This window comes from Manis pentadactyla, chromosome 14 (assembly GCF_030020395.1).
Source record: "Manis pentadactyla isolate mManPen7 chromosome 14, mManPen7.hap1, whole genome shotgun sequence".
In the NCBI taxonomy this organism is placed as follows: Eukaryota; Metazoa; Chordata; class Mammalia; order Pholidota; family Manidae; genus Manis; species Manis pentadactyla.
This window is the reverse complement of record NC_080032.1, coordinates 71,018,639-71,037,152: the sequence shown is the minus strand read 5'-3', so window position 1 is coordinate 71,037,152 and position 18,514 is coordinate 71,018,639. Positions and strand designations below refer to the sequence as shown.

General features: G+C 44.5%; 1 protein-coding gene across 1 annotated transcript in view; it reads left to right on the top strand.

The window, feature by feature from the left end:
* GRIN2B (glutamate ionotropic receptor NMDA type subunit 2B) overlaps positions 1 to 17,489 on the top strand; it is a 380,223-nt gene extending 362,734 nt beyond the window's left edge. Inside the window, exons 10-13 of the mRNA XM_036909334.2 lie at positions 8,503 to 8,663; positions 10,506 to 10,693; positions 13,040 to 13,278; positions 15,627 to 17,489. Coding sequence (XP_036765229.2) covers positions 8,503 to 8,663; positions 10,506 to 10,693; positions 13,040 to 13,278; positions 15,627 to 17,483 — 2,445 coding nt within the window. The 3' untranslated portion in view covers positions 17,484 to 17,489. The remainder of the gene's footprint in view (positions 1 to 8,502; positions 8,664 to 10,505; positions 10,694 to 13,039; positions 13,279 to 15,626) is intronic.
* Positions 17,490 to 18,514: the final 1,025 nt, after the last annotated feature.

The following is an 18,514-nucleotide window of genomic DNA, read 5'->3' as shown; positions in this document are numbered from 1 at the left end:
TTCACAACCTAGCTAACTGGTGCAAGAGGCCTAGCTTTCAGCCTCTGTGTTTTCGATGTGCCTTCCTCACTAAGCTTAATCATTTCTAAGTTTCACTTTAAAGTGAGAGACATGCTACTCCTCGTTTCACTTGAACATTTAGAGGCCATTGTAGGGTCATTAATTGGCCTAATGTTGCTGCATCTCAGGGAAGCCTGAGGAGATGGAGCAAAATGAGGAATGGCCAGTCTGCAGAGCAGTCAAAACACACGACACTTATCAATTAAGTTCATCTTATATGGGCATGGTTTGTGGGTCCTAAAACAATTCCAGTGATCACATCCGGGATCACTGATCACAGCCCACCATACAAATAGAGTAATAGTGAAAAAGTTTGAAATATTGCCAAGAATTACCAAAATGTGACACAGAGTCACCAAGTGAGCAAATGCTCTTGGAGAAACGATGCTAATAGGCTCCAAGGAGGGCTGCCGCAAACCTTCCGTTGTAGAAAATGCAGTATCTACAAAGTGCAATAAAGCCACGCATGCCCGTATGTGACATTCTAGAGAAAACAAAACTATGGGGATGAGAGAACAGATGGGTGTTCGCCAAAGGTTAAAGGTGCGGAGGGGTGACTGTAAAGGAGTTGGGGGTTGATAGGATTGTTCTGTGTCCTGATTTGCCAGTGGATACAAGACTCTCTACATGGCTAAGATTCATAGAACTAATGGGGATTTAGTGCTTACTAGGTGCATAGTTGCTGTTGGCCAAGATGAGAAAGTCCTGGAGGAGGGTGGTGGTGACCATTGCATAACAATGTGAATGTACTTAATGCCACAGAACTGTAAACTTAAAAATATTTAAAGTGGTAAATTTTGTTACTTGTATTCTACACTTTACGTGAATGAAAAAACAGAGTAACACAATTCATAGCACTGCACATAACAAAAATCGATAATAAAGAAGAGCAATGGAAACAGAAGGTATTGCTGGTAGTAATAATGCTAATGGATTGGGGCTGGGTAGGTAAAAAAGTGGTCCCTTCAGCCACCTCCTCGTAATTAGTAGCACAAGCCAGGAGCCGCCTTATATCCTAAGCCTTCCCACTTTTTCTCTTGGGGGCCTCGAAGAGCTGAGTGGCATTTGGGCACTGATTCTTTTTGTGATTCAAATATAAAAGCAGGAGTACTGGAATGAATATTCATGTGCAGGATTGCCAAGCTGTGAAGACAGAAGCCCCCAGATTTCATGTGTCCTGCGGATGGACCCCACAAGCGGGACCGGAGTGTGCATCTCTGCAGGGCCCAGAGCGGGTTTGTCCTGATCCACATAGCTGAGCAGCCTCAGCTGAACGAGAGGAGCCGAGGACCCTTGGGGGCATCTCCTCAGGGTCCCCCTCATTTTGGTAGTGCTGCCTTCATTTGCATGCTGTCATTCACAAGATCCAACTCTAATTAACCTCCCTGGGCTTTTGTCTGGGCTCAGCACAAAAGCCTGGACACCAGCAACATTAGGAGAGTTTTTGTTTTGTTTTCGGTGCCTGCTCTTTCCTGGCATCATGGCCTCAAAGAGTTTGCAAATCCCTGTTTCCTCACCTGCCATGGAAACTAAGCAGTGTTGGCAGAGGAGTCTTAGGGCCGAGGGGTTCTGGTGTGAACTGACGTTGACTCCCCATCTCCACTTTCCAAATGCAACCCATTCTCCCTCCAGCATAAGCCCAGCCCCCTGCAAGAAGCCTTCAGGGAAAGCCAGGCGGCAAGCAGCCCTTCTCTTCTGCAGTTGTGGTGGCACCGGTATGCAGCTCTGTGGTCTTGTATTTTACCTTCTCGTGCACATGCCATCTTTCATATTCTTGGAATGCGAGGGCAGAATCGGGTGATGCTTCTGTTCCTCCTTATCTGCCCTGGTGCCCAGACATCCTCCAGTCCTCCTCAGCTCCTGTCAGATTCCTTCTAACCTGTTTCTCATGCTGACATCTCTGAGCTCTTTTCTCACACAAAAACCTAGTCTTTATGCTGCCAGAATTCTTCAGTTGCTTCTGATAGGATGATAATATGATAGCGGTAGTAATGATAATGATAATAACTAATAGAGTATACTTATCACATACCATGGACTGTGCTAATACTCTGCCCAGATTAACTACCTGAATGCTACAAGCCTTATGAGGTAGGTACAGTTATGACCCCCATTGTACAAGTGTGGAAACTGTACAGAGTGGTTAAGTGAGTTGTTTTAGGTCACACAGCTATCAAGTGGCAGAGCTGGGATTTGAACTTAGGCTGTTTGCCCCTGGAGTCTCTGCTGTTTCTTAACCCTTGGATATTGAAGCATGAACTCCAATCAACTTTGCAGAGAATTTAATTCCCTTTGTGATCCACGCCCTGCCTCCCTCTTCACTGTGTCAGTGCCCAGTTACCATGGCCATATCTGTTAGGCTCTGGCAGTGACACTCTGCCCATTGTCACTGGGCAGGCCCGGCTCTCTCACTGTCCTCTGTCTTTGCCCAGACTGTTGTCTCTATCTAGAAACCCTTTGCTCCTCTAGTCCAACTGGAAAACTCTTCCTTCAAATCTTAGTCCCCCAAATCTGCTACCCCACCTCCGAGTACAGCCTTTGTAATACTCGCTGTTCAGGATGGTGCCCTTTCTCTGCTCCCCTGCCCTGTGGGCACACTGCTCCACAACACCCAGCCAGCTGTTCCCTGGCCCCAGTACACTTTCCCCTGATCTTTGCGAGCCTATTTCCTTCCAGTCCCCACTCAGATGTCACCTTAGAGAAAAACCTTTCCAGAACAGCTGATTAAATGCATTCTTCTACCAGTAACTCTTTATCCTATATAATAGCTGTTCCAATTTCTTCTTAGCACTTCATCTTCACTATTTGAAATCACCCACTTTCCAGGTATCCATTGCTGCCCAGCAAACTACCCCAACACTTAGTGACTTAAATCAAGAACCATTCCATTGTGTCTCACTATGTTGTGGCTCAGATGTTTGGACAGGTTTGGACAGGTGATTCTTCTGCTTCATGTGGCTTTAACTGAGGTACTTGGTATTCTGCTGGCAGCCAGGCTGAAGGGTCCAAGATGGCTTTATTCTAACATGTGGTGCACTGGCTCGAACGGTTGGAAGGCTGGGCTCAGCTGGTACTGCAGGAGCAGCTACAGGTGATATTTCCAGCATGGTGGCCTCAGGATTGTAGGACTTCTTACAAAATGGACTGCTTCCCTCAGAGGAAGGTTCCAAGACATCTTGGTGGAAACTGCAAAGCTTCTTATGACCTAGACTCAGAGGACCCCGAATGTTACTTCTGCACAGTCTGTCGGTCAAGCAAGTCATCAAGGAAAGGGAACACAGAGCTCACCTCTTGATGCAAAGAATGGCAAAGAATTTATGACCGTATATTAAACCACTGCATCTAAAAAAAATGCTTATTATCTGCTTCCCATCTTTACAATGTGAACTTGAAGGCAGGCTCTTATTCTTCTGTAATACTGTATTCCCAGCTTCCAGAATAGTGTCTACACATGAAAGATGCTGATAAATACTTGCTAAATATCTATATGAATGAAAGAATAAATGAACACTGAATGAAAAAAAAAGTAAATGAATGGAGAATTGAATGAATGTCTACATCTCTGACTCTAGTATGTAAACTTCTTGAAAAGAGAGTCTGATGTTCTGATCTTTGTATCCTCAGTTCCTGATATAGTCCTCTATGCTAATAGGTGCTGGGTAAATATTTGCTAAATGAATGGATGCATTTTAATTATTATAGTTAAAAGAAGATCATGTGGCTTATTCCAGGCACATACCTAGGTGTTGAATATGAGTGGCTGCTATGAATAAATTAATAATGCTTATACACAGGAAAAGCAATTAAAAATGAAATGGACCAGATGCCCCACTTCCCTGACTTCATCCCCTTTCCCTTTCTCTCTCTAACAGTCTGTGTGAGGGGCTCTCTCTGCTGGAGAGCTGGCAGCCATAATGGCCCCAGGGCCCACTGGTCTGGTCATATTTGGGTCCAGGGGACTTTACTCCCAGCCTTCCAGCACCTTTTACCTTGCATGACTGTCAAGACTAATTCTCTTTGAGGTCATTAACATGAGGGCTGAGTTGACAATCTGAACAGCTCAGAGGGCTGAATTCTGATTCTCTGCAGCTATCCAGGAGGATCAAATGAGATTATAGTTCTCTTAACATTCTGGTCTGTTTTTGCCCTTGTGCAAGTGCGTGCCTACAGTAATTGCTGGACGTCATGTGTTGAATGCAGAAGGGGAGTGGGAGTTGGCATATGATATGCCAGAAAGGGAAGGATCCCCTCACCAGGTGGCCCCACCTACAGCGTGTGGCTTCATCTCCTGCATAAGCAACTCCAGCATTTGAGCCAGCAGTGGGAAGGCTCAACACAGAGGTGTAGAGCTTCAGCCTGGCCTCCTGCTTCACCATGCGGCCTTGAACAGCTGACTTGTTCTCTTCAGTTTCCTCATCTGTGAAATGGGACTGGTTCCTAAAGTTTCTTCCCTTCTGTGTTTTATTTCTCTATCTAAATACATGTCTTTACAACCCCAATTTGGGTAACTCCAGAAAAAGATTCCAAGTTCAAGGAAGCTCCATGATAGCCAAAGATAGTAAGGATTACCATACAAAATTCCCTAATTTAACATCAGGCTGAACCTTTTAATCTTATGCTGGTCTCTTTGGTGTATTGATTTTTTGAATTTTAAAAAGTATTTTTGGGGTCTTCTCTGTTCTATGGATTTTAAGAACTCTGATTCTGACAGAGTTTACTGCTTCCCCAAACTCCAGAAGTCAGGTTAATCAAGTGCCAAATAACGCCTCACAACTTGGGGTAAGTTTTATTACAGAGCATTATTAGAAGCATCAAGGCATTTAGAAAATTACTTTTTCTTTCTTCCCCATGGGTCTTGCTAAACATACAGTTCTCAATGACAGTGAATTCCAAGTTCCAATGACAGTTTTCTTTTTTTTAAATCAATATTTTATTTAAGCCTCCCCTAGCTGGAACAAGAATTCCAAAGAAAAAAGCAAGCTTACTTCTGCTTCTGCATTGGCTAATTCTGGGCAATGCACTCACCCTCTTGGCCCCCCAGACTGGCCTCATTTAAGGAACGACTTAGAGAACAGGGAACATTGTCTGACACAGGGCAATTTTAGATAGTGCAACTTCATCCTTGTAGATGCTGTTAATAATTTTGAGACTCCACCATGTGTCAGATATTGTGTTAAAAATGGTTTCCTATATTATCTTACTATTAATTAAAAATATTACCTGCAGAAAAATGGGGCTCTGGGGATTTAAGTCACTTGTCCATGTTCACAGAGCTGATCAAATAAAGAGCCAGAATTCAAATCTAAATTGTCTGCCTCCAAGACCAGGAGAACTATGCTCCCCGTAGAACTATGCCTTCCCGTTCTTCCCAGGCTGGCTGGTTTCTCTGATTGTTTTCGTATGGGGGATGCTTTAACCATTTAAAAGTCTTGCTATGTTATTATCTAATTCCTTTAGTTTTTAATAACTTTATTTTCAAATATTTTCTCCCTGCCATTGGCTTATTTTTTCATGATCTTAACTGTCTTTCAAAGAGTCCTTAATTTTGATGGAATCCAATTTATCTTTTTGGGGGATTTTTTTTTGTGGATTGTGTTTTTGGTGCCATACCTAAGAAATCTTTGTCTGACTCAAGGTTACAAAGACTTTGTCCTTTATTTTCTCCTAGAAATGTTATAATTTTCAGATTTATATTTAGGTATTTGATCCACTTCTTGTTAATTTCTGTGTATCTTGTGAGGTATGGAATGAAGTCCTTTTTTTTGCATATCTAACTGTTCCAACACCATTTCTTGAAGCTGATTCTATCTCCAGTGAATTGTCTTTGTACATGTATGTGTTGGCCTATTGGTGGGCAGCCCATCCTGTCCGGTGATCTCTTTCCTCTCTCTCTAGGGTCACACTGTCATGACGACTAAAGCTTTATTATAAGTCTTCAAGTCAGGCAGTATAAGTCCTTCAGTGTAGTTCTTTTCTTTCAAAGTTATTTATGTTACAGGTTCTTTATCATTTCTTTAGTTTCTGTTTATTCAAGGATGTAGTTGTAAAACAGCTTCGAGAAATCTACCTTAAAATTCAAAGTTAGTCAAGAGTAGTATGGAAGCTTTCTATAATCTAGCTTCATCAGGAATGAGGCCCTTTGGGCATCCGATTACATTTAGTTCATCAAAAATTGTTGGAGATTCCTTACATGGATTGCCAGTTTTTCAAGAAAACCTAGAATAAAATAATTTATATCAGAATTGTACTGAACATGGGTTCAACTTGTATTGATGTTTCAGAAAATACTTCAGGCCAAGAGTATCTCAGTCATTGTGAGTATCAGGTGTCATTGTCCTAGCAAAGTAGAGAATTACTGATGAAGGGGAGTTATCTGGCTATATTGCTGGCTGCCACAGTGTCTATCTACTTTATTTTGGTTTGGAGGATTCAGATGTTTTTTCAAACATCTGAAGTGCTGCAGGTAACAGCGATATGCAAAGCATTCTGTCTCTTCCAATAAAGCATATCCACGTTACCCTAAGCTTGCTATCTGCTGGGGACAGTGAAGAGTACTATTAATTAAGCCAGTTGATTCCTGATAATGTTAGCCATCACTGCCACTGTGTGACATTAAGCAAATTCTTTGTCCTCTTTGGGCTCTGTCTTCATTTGTGAAATGAAAGGTGTGGACTAGTTAAGCTTACGTGGCTCACCCAGCTCTCAAATTCTTTAACTCTTTTGTAGTGTCTTTATTCACTTATTAAAACTCACAACTTCTTCAAAAATATTTAAAATCTCTTAATGGCAGACAGCACTGGTAAGTCAAACTGGGCAGTTCTTGGGTTAGAGAGGCATCAGATTGCCTGACACCACTGTGTGATTCTGCTTTTATCTGTGGCCAACTCTGAAGAGTGAGGACAGCATTTGTGGTTCCTGATGCTGTGACACCTGGTGGCCCATGAATTCTCCATATTCTGGAAAGCTCTTGAGCTTCTCAGGTCAATGGAGGGAGAAAGGAGAGAGGCTCTAAGCCCAGGCAACCCCAAAGGCTCAGAGTACTCCTGAGTTGGCAGGTTAGATTTTTTAATGTATCTCTAAAGTAAACCATGTCACGTGGAAGCCGAGAGGACTTTAAATATCTACATTTTCTTTCCCATGCCAAGCTACTCTGGTCACAGTGGTTGTTGTTGTACTAATAGAATGAGAAACTTGGAGAGGGTGACATTTATTAGGGAATGCAGAATATAGGCATGAATTTAAAATAATGTAAGGAATCTTTATTGAGCCCTTAATGCATGCAAGTGCTATGGCAAGCACTTCTTATACATTGTATCATTTCATCTACACAACAATCTTTAGAAATAGACATTATTGTCTCCTTCTTACCCATGAGGAAATGATGCTCAGAGAGTTCATGTTATTTGCCCAAGTTCACACAGTAGCAAATGGCAAAGCTAGTCTTCATCCCTATCTGTCTAAATCTAGGCCTTAAACTCTTAATGACTATAACAGAGACCAGCTCAGAACATAGGCAGCTCACTTAATTGAATTTTTAGTATGAATTACAATGATCTTAAACCAAGAACACCAAGTACTGGTTGCAGATGGTGGAAGAAAAACTCACAGAAGGTGCCCAGAAGAAATTGCTTTGAGTTACATGGTGAGATGAGGGACATGAATTGGCCTAGAGAGAAAGGTGAGTTCATGCTGAGAGGACAGGCTATATGAGGCCATGAAGATATAAAGGAACAAATTATTTGTTCAGCAAGCAACATACAGACTTACTCCTTACAGGGCAATAGAGAGAAATAAAGCTGATGTCATAGGAATGAAAATCCAAGAAATTTCACTTTATTATGACAGGCGCTCTCAATTCTTGAGCAAGGGAAGGAACATAATTAAAGCTGTATTTGATTTTACAGCTTAGCTCACATCTCATGTAGGATAAATGTGGGGTTTTGATACATCAAGGAAGGACAAGAGAATCTCTCTTAGCAAAACATATTTGATACCCAACAGTTTATTTTTAGGAATGCAATGTAGCTCACCTCACTAAGGTACTATGGCCTAAACAGCATAATGACAATGTATTTAAGCCCCTAAATTAAGAAGCCTGGAGGAAGATTTTCCAAAATTTCCAGAAATAAAGGTGACTAGTCCACTGCAATTAAGCAAACAGGGCACTCACATCATCACTGGTATTGTGCAGTTTGCATAAATAGAACACAAATAGGTTAGAGATGAAAGAGTTGGGTAAACAGAAAGCTCTCAACAAGACATATTAAACTGAGTTGAACGGAATCCACTTTCAAAAAGCAATTGCTGCTCCTCAGTAAGGGCTAATGTATTTGGTGAACTATAGTCAGGCCCCTTCTATTATAAATCCACTAATGCTAACTTAATATCTCTTCACATTCTGAAGCATTTTCTCTCTTTCTCTCTCTCCTTCTCTCTCTCCAGTTCCAGAGACCTAATGACTTCTCACCCCCTTTCCGCTTTGGGACTGTACCCAATGGCAGCACAGAGAGGAATATTCGCAATAACTATGCAGAAATGCACGCCTACATGGGAAAGTTCAACCAGAGGGGTGTAGATGACGCATTGCTCTCCCTGAAAACAGGGTAAGAACTGCCTCCAAACTCAGAGTCTTGGATATGTTTCTCACATTTATTAAATGTACCTTGAATCAGATGTGCCACGCTTGTGTGCCATACAAAGTTAAAGCAATGGACACTACTCTGGCTCTGCATGGATTTCTAAGTTAAATTTAACAGTATAATTCAGGACAGTGTACAAGGGTTCCTATGCTATTATTTACTTCTATTTGTTTTTTCTTTATAAATCATATTCTACTTGCATTAATGTAACCATTAAACAAGGATTAAATAGATTTAAAAAAGCAGAAGATAAGAGTCAAGGCTAAGGTTCATGCGTTACGCATGATCTAAAGGCCCATTGACTACAAGGTGAAAATGATGATTTCAGTGTCTTAAGGACAAGGGAGAAATAAAAGATGAGTCAAAGTTCTTAGATAATAAACAGTGAGAATGGATTGACTAATCTCCAGTTCCAGCTTTTATAGGCATTCTTTGACCCAGTTATATACTGGTATGTATAGGTAGTATTTGTCTATTAAAAGGAGCTCACCAACTGCATGTATGTGGCTTGTGTAATCCCAGCCACATTGGTCCATTTATTCATTTAGCCTCCAGAAACTACAGCTGGGGAATAAGCCAATTGGGCATTACAGATGTGGGATGTGGGGGCCAAGGGGTCTTGCAGGTGATTTCCTGAGTTGTATGATAACTAGCAGCATTGGGCTTCCTAGTGGCTCCAGTTCTAAAAGAGCCACCCAGGTACGTGTTTCCCTGAGTACTGTTAGACTCCATCATATCATCATGAAGTCACAGCAGATTGCAGAAGGTGGGCTTTGAGCTAGTGGTAAGACCACTTTGGAGAGCCTGGCCCTGGGACAACCGTAGTTCTCAGTCATATCTGAGCTTTGGTTTTCTGGGGTGCCACTTTTCTATAGGGTACTTATGGGCCTTTTGAAAAATGTTCTGTGTCTTAGCATGCCAGAAAGGGCTTATTTCTTAAGATCTTAAGGAGGGATAAAGCTAACTTAACTTGTGAAAGTGAAGGGGATGATGCATGCTTTTCTTTCTCCCAGACCTCTCTATTATCTATATGGCTTTATCTGAATTTCTACCTTTACCTTTGAAGTGTTTAAATGTTGGTTTCAAATATTGATCCATGCCTTCCTGCCCTTACCCCTAGGCTTACTCCCTTCCCCACATATGCCTTCCTTGCAATGCACAATATATAAAGTGAGATTCCTCTAAGTTCAGGGTTTTCAGAGATCTGAATTCTATAGGCTGCATTCTCCTCTCAGAATTTTCACACTTTTGCTCTTAACATACAAGCCTATGCTGCCACCAGCCCCTCTATTCATTGCTCTCTGTGTGTCACAAAACAGAATATTGAAGCCTTTCTGACCACGAAAAATAGGATTGCACATCTATTGAAACACATACACCTACACTTATCCCCACTCTGGGCTGTAATGAACTGAGAAATGAAAAATGTTATATAAATCTAACTCATGCTATTTGTTGTTACCATTGTGATGGTTACTTTTCATTATTTCTGTTATTATTTTTATTGATTCCTTTTTACTCCTTCTCCTTTTCAGACAGCTTAGTTGTTGGCTTCAGGCTTGACTCCCATTCTCATCATTCCCAGTAGGAGGGAAAGAACTTCTCCTTTCAACCTGAAATCACATATGGAACAGCCTAAGATTGAGGCTGTAGATGCAGGCTGAGTTCCAACCGGAGCCTTACTTTGAACCATTCTCCCCACAGTTTGCTGATGTCCCACTGCTTCATATTAATGGCTCCAGAAGTAGTTTTTTACTGAAATTCCTTCACTAGGTTTTGTTTGTTTGCTTGCTTCTTCTTGCACAGAAAACTGGATGCCTTCATCTACGACGCAGCAGTGCTGAACTACATGGCTGGCAGAGACGAAGGCTGCAAGCTGGTGACCATTGGCAGCGGGAAGGTCTTCGCTTCCACTGGTTATGGCATTGCCATCCAAAAGGATTCCGGGTGGAAGCGCCAGGTGGACCTTGCCATCCTGCAGCTCTTTGGGGATGGTGAGTTACAGAAAGGGAAAGAGATGTCTGATGGCCAGTCCCAAACGTCGACCCTTCTCTTCCATACCTCTAGCCCTGGCATTTCCAGAAAAGCATTTCACTGTGTCCTTTGAGATGGGGGGGTCTGTCTTGGTGTCCTAGGGCTGCCATAACAAAGTGCCACAAACCAAGTGGCTTAAACCACAGAAATTTGTCTCACAGTTCTGAAGCCTGAAGTCTAAGATCAAGCCAGTGTTCCTTGGCTTGCAGACTCATCGCCCCACCTTACCTTCGTGTGCACATGGCATCCTTCCTCTCAGCATGCCTTTGTAGGATTTCCCCCTTTTGTTAAGAACACCAGTTATATTGGATTAGGGGCCCATCTACTCCAGGTTGACCTCATCTTAACTAATTACACCTGCAGTTATCGCAGTTCCAAATAAAGTCACATTCCTAGGTACGGGGGTTCAGGACTTCAACATAGGAATTTGGTGGGGTGGGGGACACAATTCAGGCTATAACAGGTGAAATTTGGAGAAGGGGATTCAAGTAGTTGGTCAAGGAGGTGTGTTTCTGGATTGCAAAGTATGATCAAGCCTTCAGGGATAAAGTGAGGGAGGCTGGTATTAGAGGTTCCAAATAATCTCACATGAGGCCAAAGCCATGGATGGAACTTTGGAAAGGTCTCTGCTTTCTATGTGTCCGGAGAAATACACCTGTGGCCATGTCACACTTCCCGCTCTGCCAACTGGCTCTTTCAGCTGGAAGAGGATAGGGTCCCCAGAGGCAGACACTCATAATTCCCCAGGGTCATTCTGGCAGCAGACGGAGCAGCCAGCTGACTCTGAGAAAATTTCATCTCCTATTTCATGATCCTCATATTGTCTGCATCCCTCTCCCCTCTTTGCACCTGTCCTCTTCTTAGCCTCACAGCAGCGAATCCAGTTATGGATGAGCAGCCTGACTGCTTGGCTCCACGGGCCATCAGCCTAGCGGTTCTCTAAATTACATCTGCAGAATCTTTGCGGTTAGGGATGAGATAAGAGGCAGAAGAGCACAGCTGGATTTTCAGACTCCAGGTGGAGTTGGTTGTTTCACTAGTGAAGAAAGTCAGAGTCTGATCAAAGAAATGAGTAAAAAGTGATTTGCTTAACAATGGAAAGAGAAGAGGGTTATAGCTGAAGTGTGAACAAGCTGTTTTGGTAAAAGAGCATCTGTAATTTTAATGTCGCTATGACTTCCAGGCAATAATGGAGTCTCCATCTATGAGGAAGAGCAGCAATAGAGATGATTTGCAAAAGTTGCCCAAGCTCTAGTCAGGTTATACAAACAAAATTTAATTTTTTAGCCAAACTATTGGAACAGGCAGTTTTCTCTAGGGATTTTTCAAAATTTTGCTTGTCTAGAATTAGATCTATTCTAGGGCATACAATTTCTTTCATTTTCCTTTTGTCTAAGATTTCTACTGTTCTCATTCCTAATATCCAGTGAAGTGAATGAAGGTTATTATAACCTGGCATGCACTGAATTAATCAAAACTTTCTAAAGCAGCAATACAAGGAGACAGGTCTGAATCTGGCGGTCTCATTTGATGCAAACTTTCTCCCCTTTACTCTTAATATTATATTTATATGTTCCTCTACAACAAGAGATCAGTTAAGTCTGAAGGTCCCTAAGGAATCAATCAATCTCTCTGCTATCTCTCTCCTCTCACCACCTGATCTGCTCTGCACATTTTTTAAGAGCAATTTTTCTGAATCACTTGTTTGACTAGTTGTTTCCCGCTGTCTACAAAGTAAAATCTGAAGTGCTTAGTCTGATACTCAGCCCTCAGCAATCTTGCATCAACTTTTTTATTCTTCTTCCTTTGCCTACTGTTATTCTGTTTGAACCCTTCTGCATGCCTTTCTCAAACAGGCCTTGCATTTACCCACCTTCCTGCCATTGACTGTGCTATTTCTGCTGTCTGGAGTGCCTTTTTGTACAATATAAATTCAAACTCACCCATTCACCATGTTCCCTTTCCTCCTCCTTGTGAAAACCCACTGGCCACCCCATGCACAAAATTATTCTCCTGAATTTGAAATCTTGTTACCTGCATATAGCTTGTCACGTTGATTATTTATATATGATTCACAGTGGGTAGATACATATCTTTGTATCACCGCATTACTCACATTAAGTTTTCACTGAGTACTTGTTGAGTACCTTGATGAATATCTAATGGTGTTAATGAAATTTTCTTTTTTATGTGCCCTCTTCTCTTTCTCTCTCATATTTTTCTTTCTCTTTCCCAAAACCCCATCCCCTTCTCTTTCCTCCTCTCCTCTCTTCTCTCTCCTGTTCTCCTTTCTGCCCTGTGTCCAGGGGAGATGGAGGAGCTGGAAGCTCTTTGGCTCACTGGCATCTGCCACAACGAGAAGAATGAGGTCATGAGCAGCCAGCTGGACATTGACAACATGGCAGGAGTCTTCTACATGCTGGGGGCAGCCATGGCCCTCAGCCTCATCACCTTCATCTGCGAGCACCTTTTCTATTGGCAGTTCCGGCATTGCTTCATGGGTGTCTGTTCTGGCAAACCTGGCATGGTCTTCTCCATCAGCAGAGTAAGTATTTTGGTTTACGCACCAGGAGCTTGTGAAGGACGGCTTAGTCTAGCATCGTGCAAGGCCGAGAGACCCAGGTGGGCATGCACTCCAGACTTGAGCTGCTAAAGCAGGAAGCCACATCATGGACACTTCCCCAGGGGGTGGGTGATATAATTTTATGTGGCTCAGAAGATGGATGGTACTGTTTTTCCTTCAAGAAACAGCTTTCTAGGTGGGGTTTGGACTTCTGGTTCTCAATAAGAACTGGCAGATCTATCAAAATGAAAAATTTGACCTTTTACCAAATGCCTTTCATCATTATTAGTTAATTCTATATAGGTTGGATTAGTCATTTAATCTTTTTTTAAAAACCATATTTCTATTTATATAGTGAAATGTAATGCGTCTCTCTTATTCTAATATATAAAGGTATACCATTGGTAGGTTCACTTCTCCACTCTATGTTTTAGCCATGTGTGAGTTAGGGGAGTTAAAGGGCTTAACAGAACCTTCAGAAGTGAATCCTGACCCATAAGAAACTTACATTCTAGAAACTTCCTTAATTACAGCGAGAGTATAACTCTTAAGTCATTCTTTATTTAGGTATCTTCTGTGTTTTCAGTCCAAAGTAAGGATTCAGAACACAATTCTGAATATGAACAGAGGGTCACAGAGAAGAGTAAAAATATTTTTTTGAAAAGCAGACTTCTTTTGATTTTGTTAATAAAGTTATAGGACTCATTCATTAGAGGTGAACTCAAATGCCCTTTTAGAATAGAGGTCTAGATTTCAGATGTAACCAACTTTGGCTCTAATGGAGTTATGTAAGAAAATAGATTTCTTACTAAATTGTCCCGTCTTTTCATCATTTTCCTGTAGTGTTTTAATGATAGAGAACAGTTTCCTCTCCAGCTGTGAATTGATTCAGGACATCCAGTAATCTGGGAGCAGGAGGATGGAATTTGTGGTGCGTGAGCCACTTCGTTCGATGGCACAGCCCTGCCTAAGCCCCAGATAGGGTAATGTCAGAAGCACTGGAGACTGGTGGCCAATAATAGAAATCCCATTCATAGCCATTCAACATAATCAATGAATCTGTAGGAGAAAAATGCTTTGCATTTCCTTCTGGGCATTAATGAGAAGGGTTAGAAAGGAAGCCTGTGAAAAAAAGTAAGAGTAACCTGACCTTGAAGATCTTTCACCTGGCTGCTGACCTCTGGGCCAGGGAGACTCACCTCAGCGAAACCTGCCTTCTTTCCCATTTGGCTGCAGTTCTGCTTTCTAATCTTCTCTCCTCTCATCCCCGTCCACTGGGACAGCTTTCCAAATTCAACAAATTGCCTTTGTTTTTAAGGATGTAATTCAAACAACCTCTTCTTCAAATAATTCCCTTGCCAGGGTGAAAAGTTCCAAATGTGTCCACCTTCCAAGGCAGGGAGCAAGATATTAACAGGTTGGCTTGACTTTAGACTTGTACCCAACTCATAACTTCTCCTGGACAGTGTTCTTCAAGGCCTTGTACAAGGAGCTGTACACAGGGGGCTCGCAATCAATACTAATTTGTTAAGACATTAATAATGTATGATAAAATTAAGTGAGTGAGATATAAGGATGAAACCCAGAGCTAAAGAGAAAATGAATGAGTGGATTCAACAAGGGAATTATATCTTCCTATTTAGTACTCGATATCTGTCCCAATTCTTCCCTCCCACCGTGTATGACCCAACAGGAGAAAAATCCTTCTTTGACCCCGGGGCTTCCTAATTCCCTCTGTCAATTTGGTTCATTCTTGGCTCAAGAAGAGAACTACCCAGCTGTTATTCAGTGACGAAAATCCAAAAAGCTGCTCAGGATTTGTCAGAGCTGGAAAAGAGTGGCAATTGTGCACTACTGATCTCCCCTGTGTTTTACTGCCAGCCAAGGATGGCCAGCCAGGAAAAAGTAGCCCTGACATCTGGAGAGCATGGCTCTTGGTTTCCAGGAGGCTGACAATATTTTTTGCTCTCAGTTGATATCATGGCCTCATTTTTCAGATGAAAACCTAGGCATAGAAAGGAAAATCCATGCAAGTCAATGGTAGAGTCGAGGCAAGAATGTCATTGTGATTCCACTCTGTTTGCTCAAGGTACATGGTGTGGCCAAGACCACTGACCTCAGCCCATGATATGAAACTTGTTCAACTCAAGGGGGTAAATCAGGCAAGCTTCTAGCCACATCACTTTGTGAGTGTATTAGACTATGTCATGTTTTCCCTGACTTCATATCCAGTTAGGCAATCCGTGGTGGTGAAGGGGGGAGTGACCTCCGTGGCCTTCTCTAGCCTGTCTGGATACCTAATCGTCCTATGCATCCTCTCCTTGCTTCAGGGTATCTACAGCTGCATCCATGGCGTGGCCATCGAGGAACGCCAGTCCGTGATGAATTCCCCGACAGCCACCATGAACAACACGCACTCCAACATCCTGCGCCTGCTCCGCACAGCCAAGAACATGGCTAACCTGTCTGGTGTGAACGGCTCCCCGCAGAGCGCCCTGGACTTCATCCGCCGCGAGTCATCCGTCTATGACATCTCCGAGCACCGCCGCAGCTTCACGCATTCTGACTGCAAATCCTATAACAACCCGCCCTGCGAGGAGAACCTCTTCAGCGACTACATCAGCGAGGTGGAGAGGACTTTTGGTAACCTGCAGCTGAAGGACAGCAACGTGTACCAAGACCACTACCACCACCACCACCGGCCCCACAGCATCGGCAGCGCCAGCTCCATCGACGGGCTCTACGACTGCGACAACCCGCCCTTCACCACCCAGCCCAGGTCCATCAGCAAGAAGCCGCTGGACATCAGCCTCCCCGCCTCCAAGCACAGCCAGCTCAGCGACCTGTACGGCAAGTTCTCCTTCAAGAGCGACCGCTACAGCGGCCACGATGACCTGATCCGCTCCGACGTGTCCGACATCTCCACGCACACCGTCACCTACGGGAACATCGAGGGCAACGCCGCCAAGCGGCGGAAGCAGCAGTACAAGGACAGCCTGAAGAAGCGGCCGGCCTCGGCCAAGTCCCGGCGGGAGTTCGACGAGATCGAGCTGGCCTACCGCCGCCGGCCGCCGCGCTCGCCCGACCACAAGCGCTACTTCCGGGACAAGGAGGGGCTGCGGGACTTCTACCTGGACCAGTTCCGCACCAAGGAGAACTCGCCGCACTGGGAGCACGTGGACCTGACAGACATCTACAAGGAGCAGAGCGACGACTTCAAGCGCGACTCAGTCGGCGGCGGAGGGCCCTGCACCAACAGGTCGCACCTCAAGCACGGGGCGGGCGACAAGCACGGCGTGGTCGGCGGGGTCCCGGCGCCCTGGGAGAAGAACCTGACCAGCGTGGATTGGGAGGACCGCTCCGGGGGCAACTTCTGCCGCAGCTGCCCCTCGAAGCTGCACAACTACTCCCCGGCGGTGCCGGGGCAGAACTCGGGCCGGCAGGCGTGCATCCGGTGCGAGGCTTGCAAGAAGGCCGGCAACCTGTACGACATCAGCGAGGACAACTCCCTGCAGGAGCTGGACCAGCCGGCCGCGCCTGTGGCGGTGACGTCAAATGCGCCCACCACCAAGTACCCGCAGAGCCCGACCAACTCCAAGGCCCAGAAGAAGACCCGGAACAAGCTGCGCCGGCAGCACTCCTACGACACCTTCGTGGACCTGCAGAAGGAAGAAGCCGCCTTGGCCCCGCGCAGCGTCAGCCTGAAAGACAAGGGCCGCTTCCTGGATGGGAGTCCCTACGCCCACATGTTTGAGATGTCAGCCGGTGAGAGCACCTTCGCCAACAGCAAGTCCTCAGTGCCCACTGCCGGACACCACCACCACAACAACCCCGGCGGCGGCTACATGCTCAGCAAGTCGCTCTACCCTGACCGGGTCACGCAAAACCCTTTCATCCCCACTTTTGGGGACGACCAGTGCTTGCTCCATGGCAGCAAATCCTACTTCTTCAGGCAGCCGACGGTGCCGGGGGCGCCAAAAGCCAGGCCAGACTTCCGTGCCCTTGTCACCAACAAGCCGGTGGTCTCGGCCCTCCATGGGGCTGTGCCAGGCCGTTTCCAGAAAGACGTCTGTATAGGGAACCAGTCCAACCCCTGTGTGCCTAACAACAAAAACCCCAGGGCTTTCAATGGCTCCAGCAATGGGCATGTTTATGAGAAACTTTCTAGTATTGAGTCTGATGTCTGAGTGAGGGAAGAGAGAGGTTAAGGTGGGTATGGGAGGGTGGGGCTGGGGGCCTGTGGTGCGCATGTCGTGGAGGGTGATGGGGGTGACCTTGGCTCCCATTTGCCCCTTTCTCATTGTTTTAGTTTATGTATGGGATCCTGGAGTTCTGATTCCCCCGGGGACTGCACCTTGTCTTCTCCCTCCCCACTTAGCTCCTCCGTCCCCATCTGTCAGTCATCCCTGTTCCTGGGAGCGGGTACAGTGGGCTTGCTCAGCATGGGAGGGTGCAGTGCAGAAAGGAAGTGGCTGCATGCGAGCTTCCTCCTGGCATGGAAGGACTCTCTGCCACCACCTTAAGCAAGGAGAAGCACAAAGAGTCCACTTGAGCACAAGACAGCTCTCCCCAAACTGATCTTTATATTTAGGTGGGGAAGTATAAGCATCTAAATAAGGCTATTTAGCATACTGCCTGTGAATGGAAAGAGGCTTTTGCTAAATTCTTGTTGCTTAGCCAAGCAGAGCGTGGTAGACCATGTGTGGTTTATATATAAGCCAAAAAGTGTTTGCTTCAATTCCGTGAGACTCATTAGTGGTGAACTGGGAGGAAAGCTCATGAGTGGATGATGGCAAGTGCATCATTGTGGTGTGTCATGGTGCACTAGAGGCAGAAGAGGATGGACTGCATGTGCATCTGTGTCCATATACATGCATACACATGTGTAGTCTAGACATGCATGTGGTCAGGCAACCTTGACTCATAATGTCATTCCTTTCAATATCCCTAATCAGTGTGCTTGTTTTGGCTTATATACAAACAGAGATGGTCATGTGTTACCTGAATTTTGGCTTTCTTTACCCTTCACCCTTCCTGAAGGAGGAGAATGGAAGTTCTTGACAGAGAAGCTTCTGTGGTCTAGGTAAAACAGTGGTGAGCAATCCTACAAGAACAGGGTACACAAGTGATTCCTCTGTGGTTGCCAATACTTTGAACCAGTTTTGGCCAAGAACTTTCCAGGAAGGCTAAAGGGATGTGGAAGCAGCCGTGATTCTTT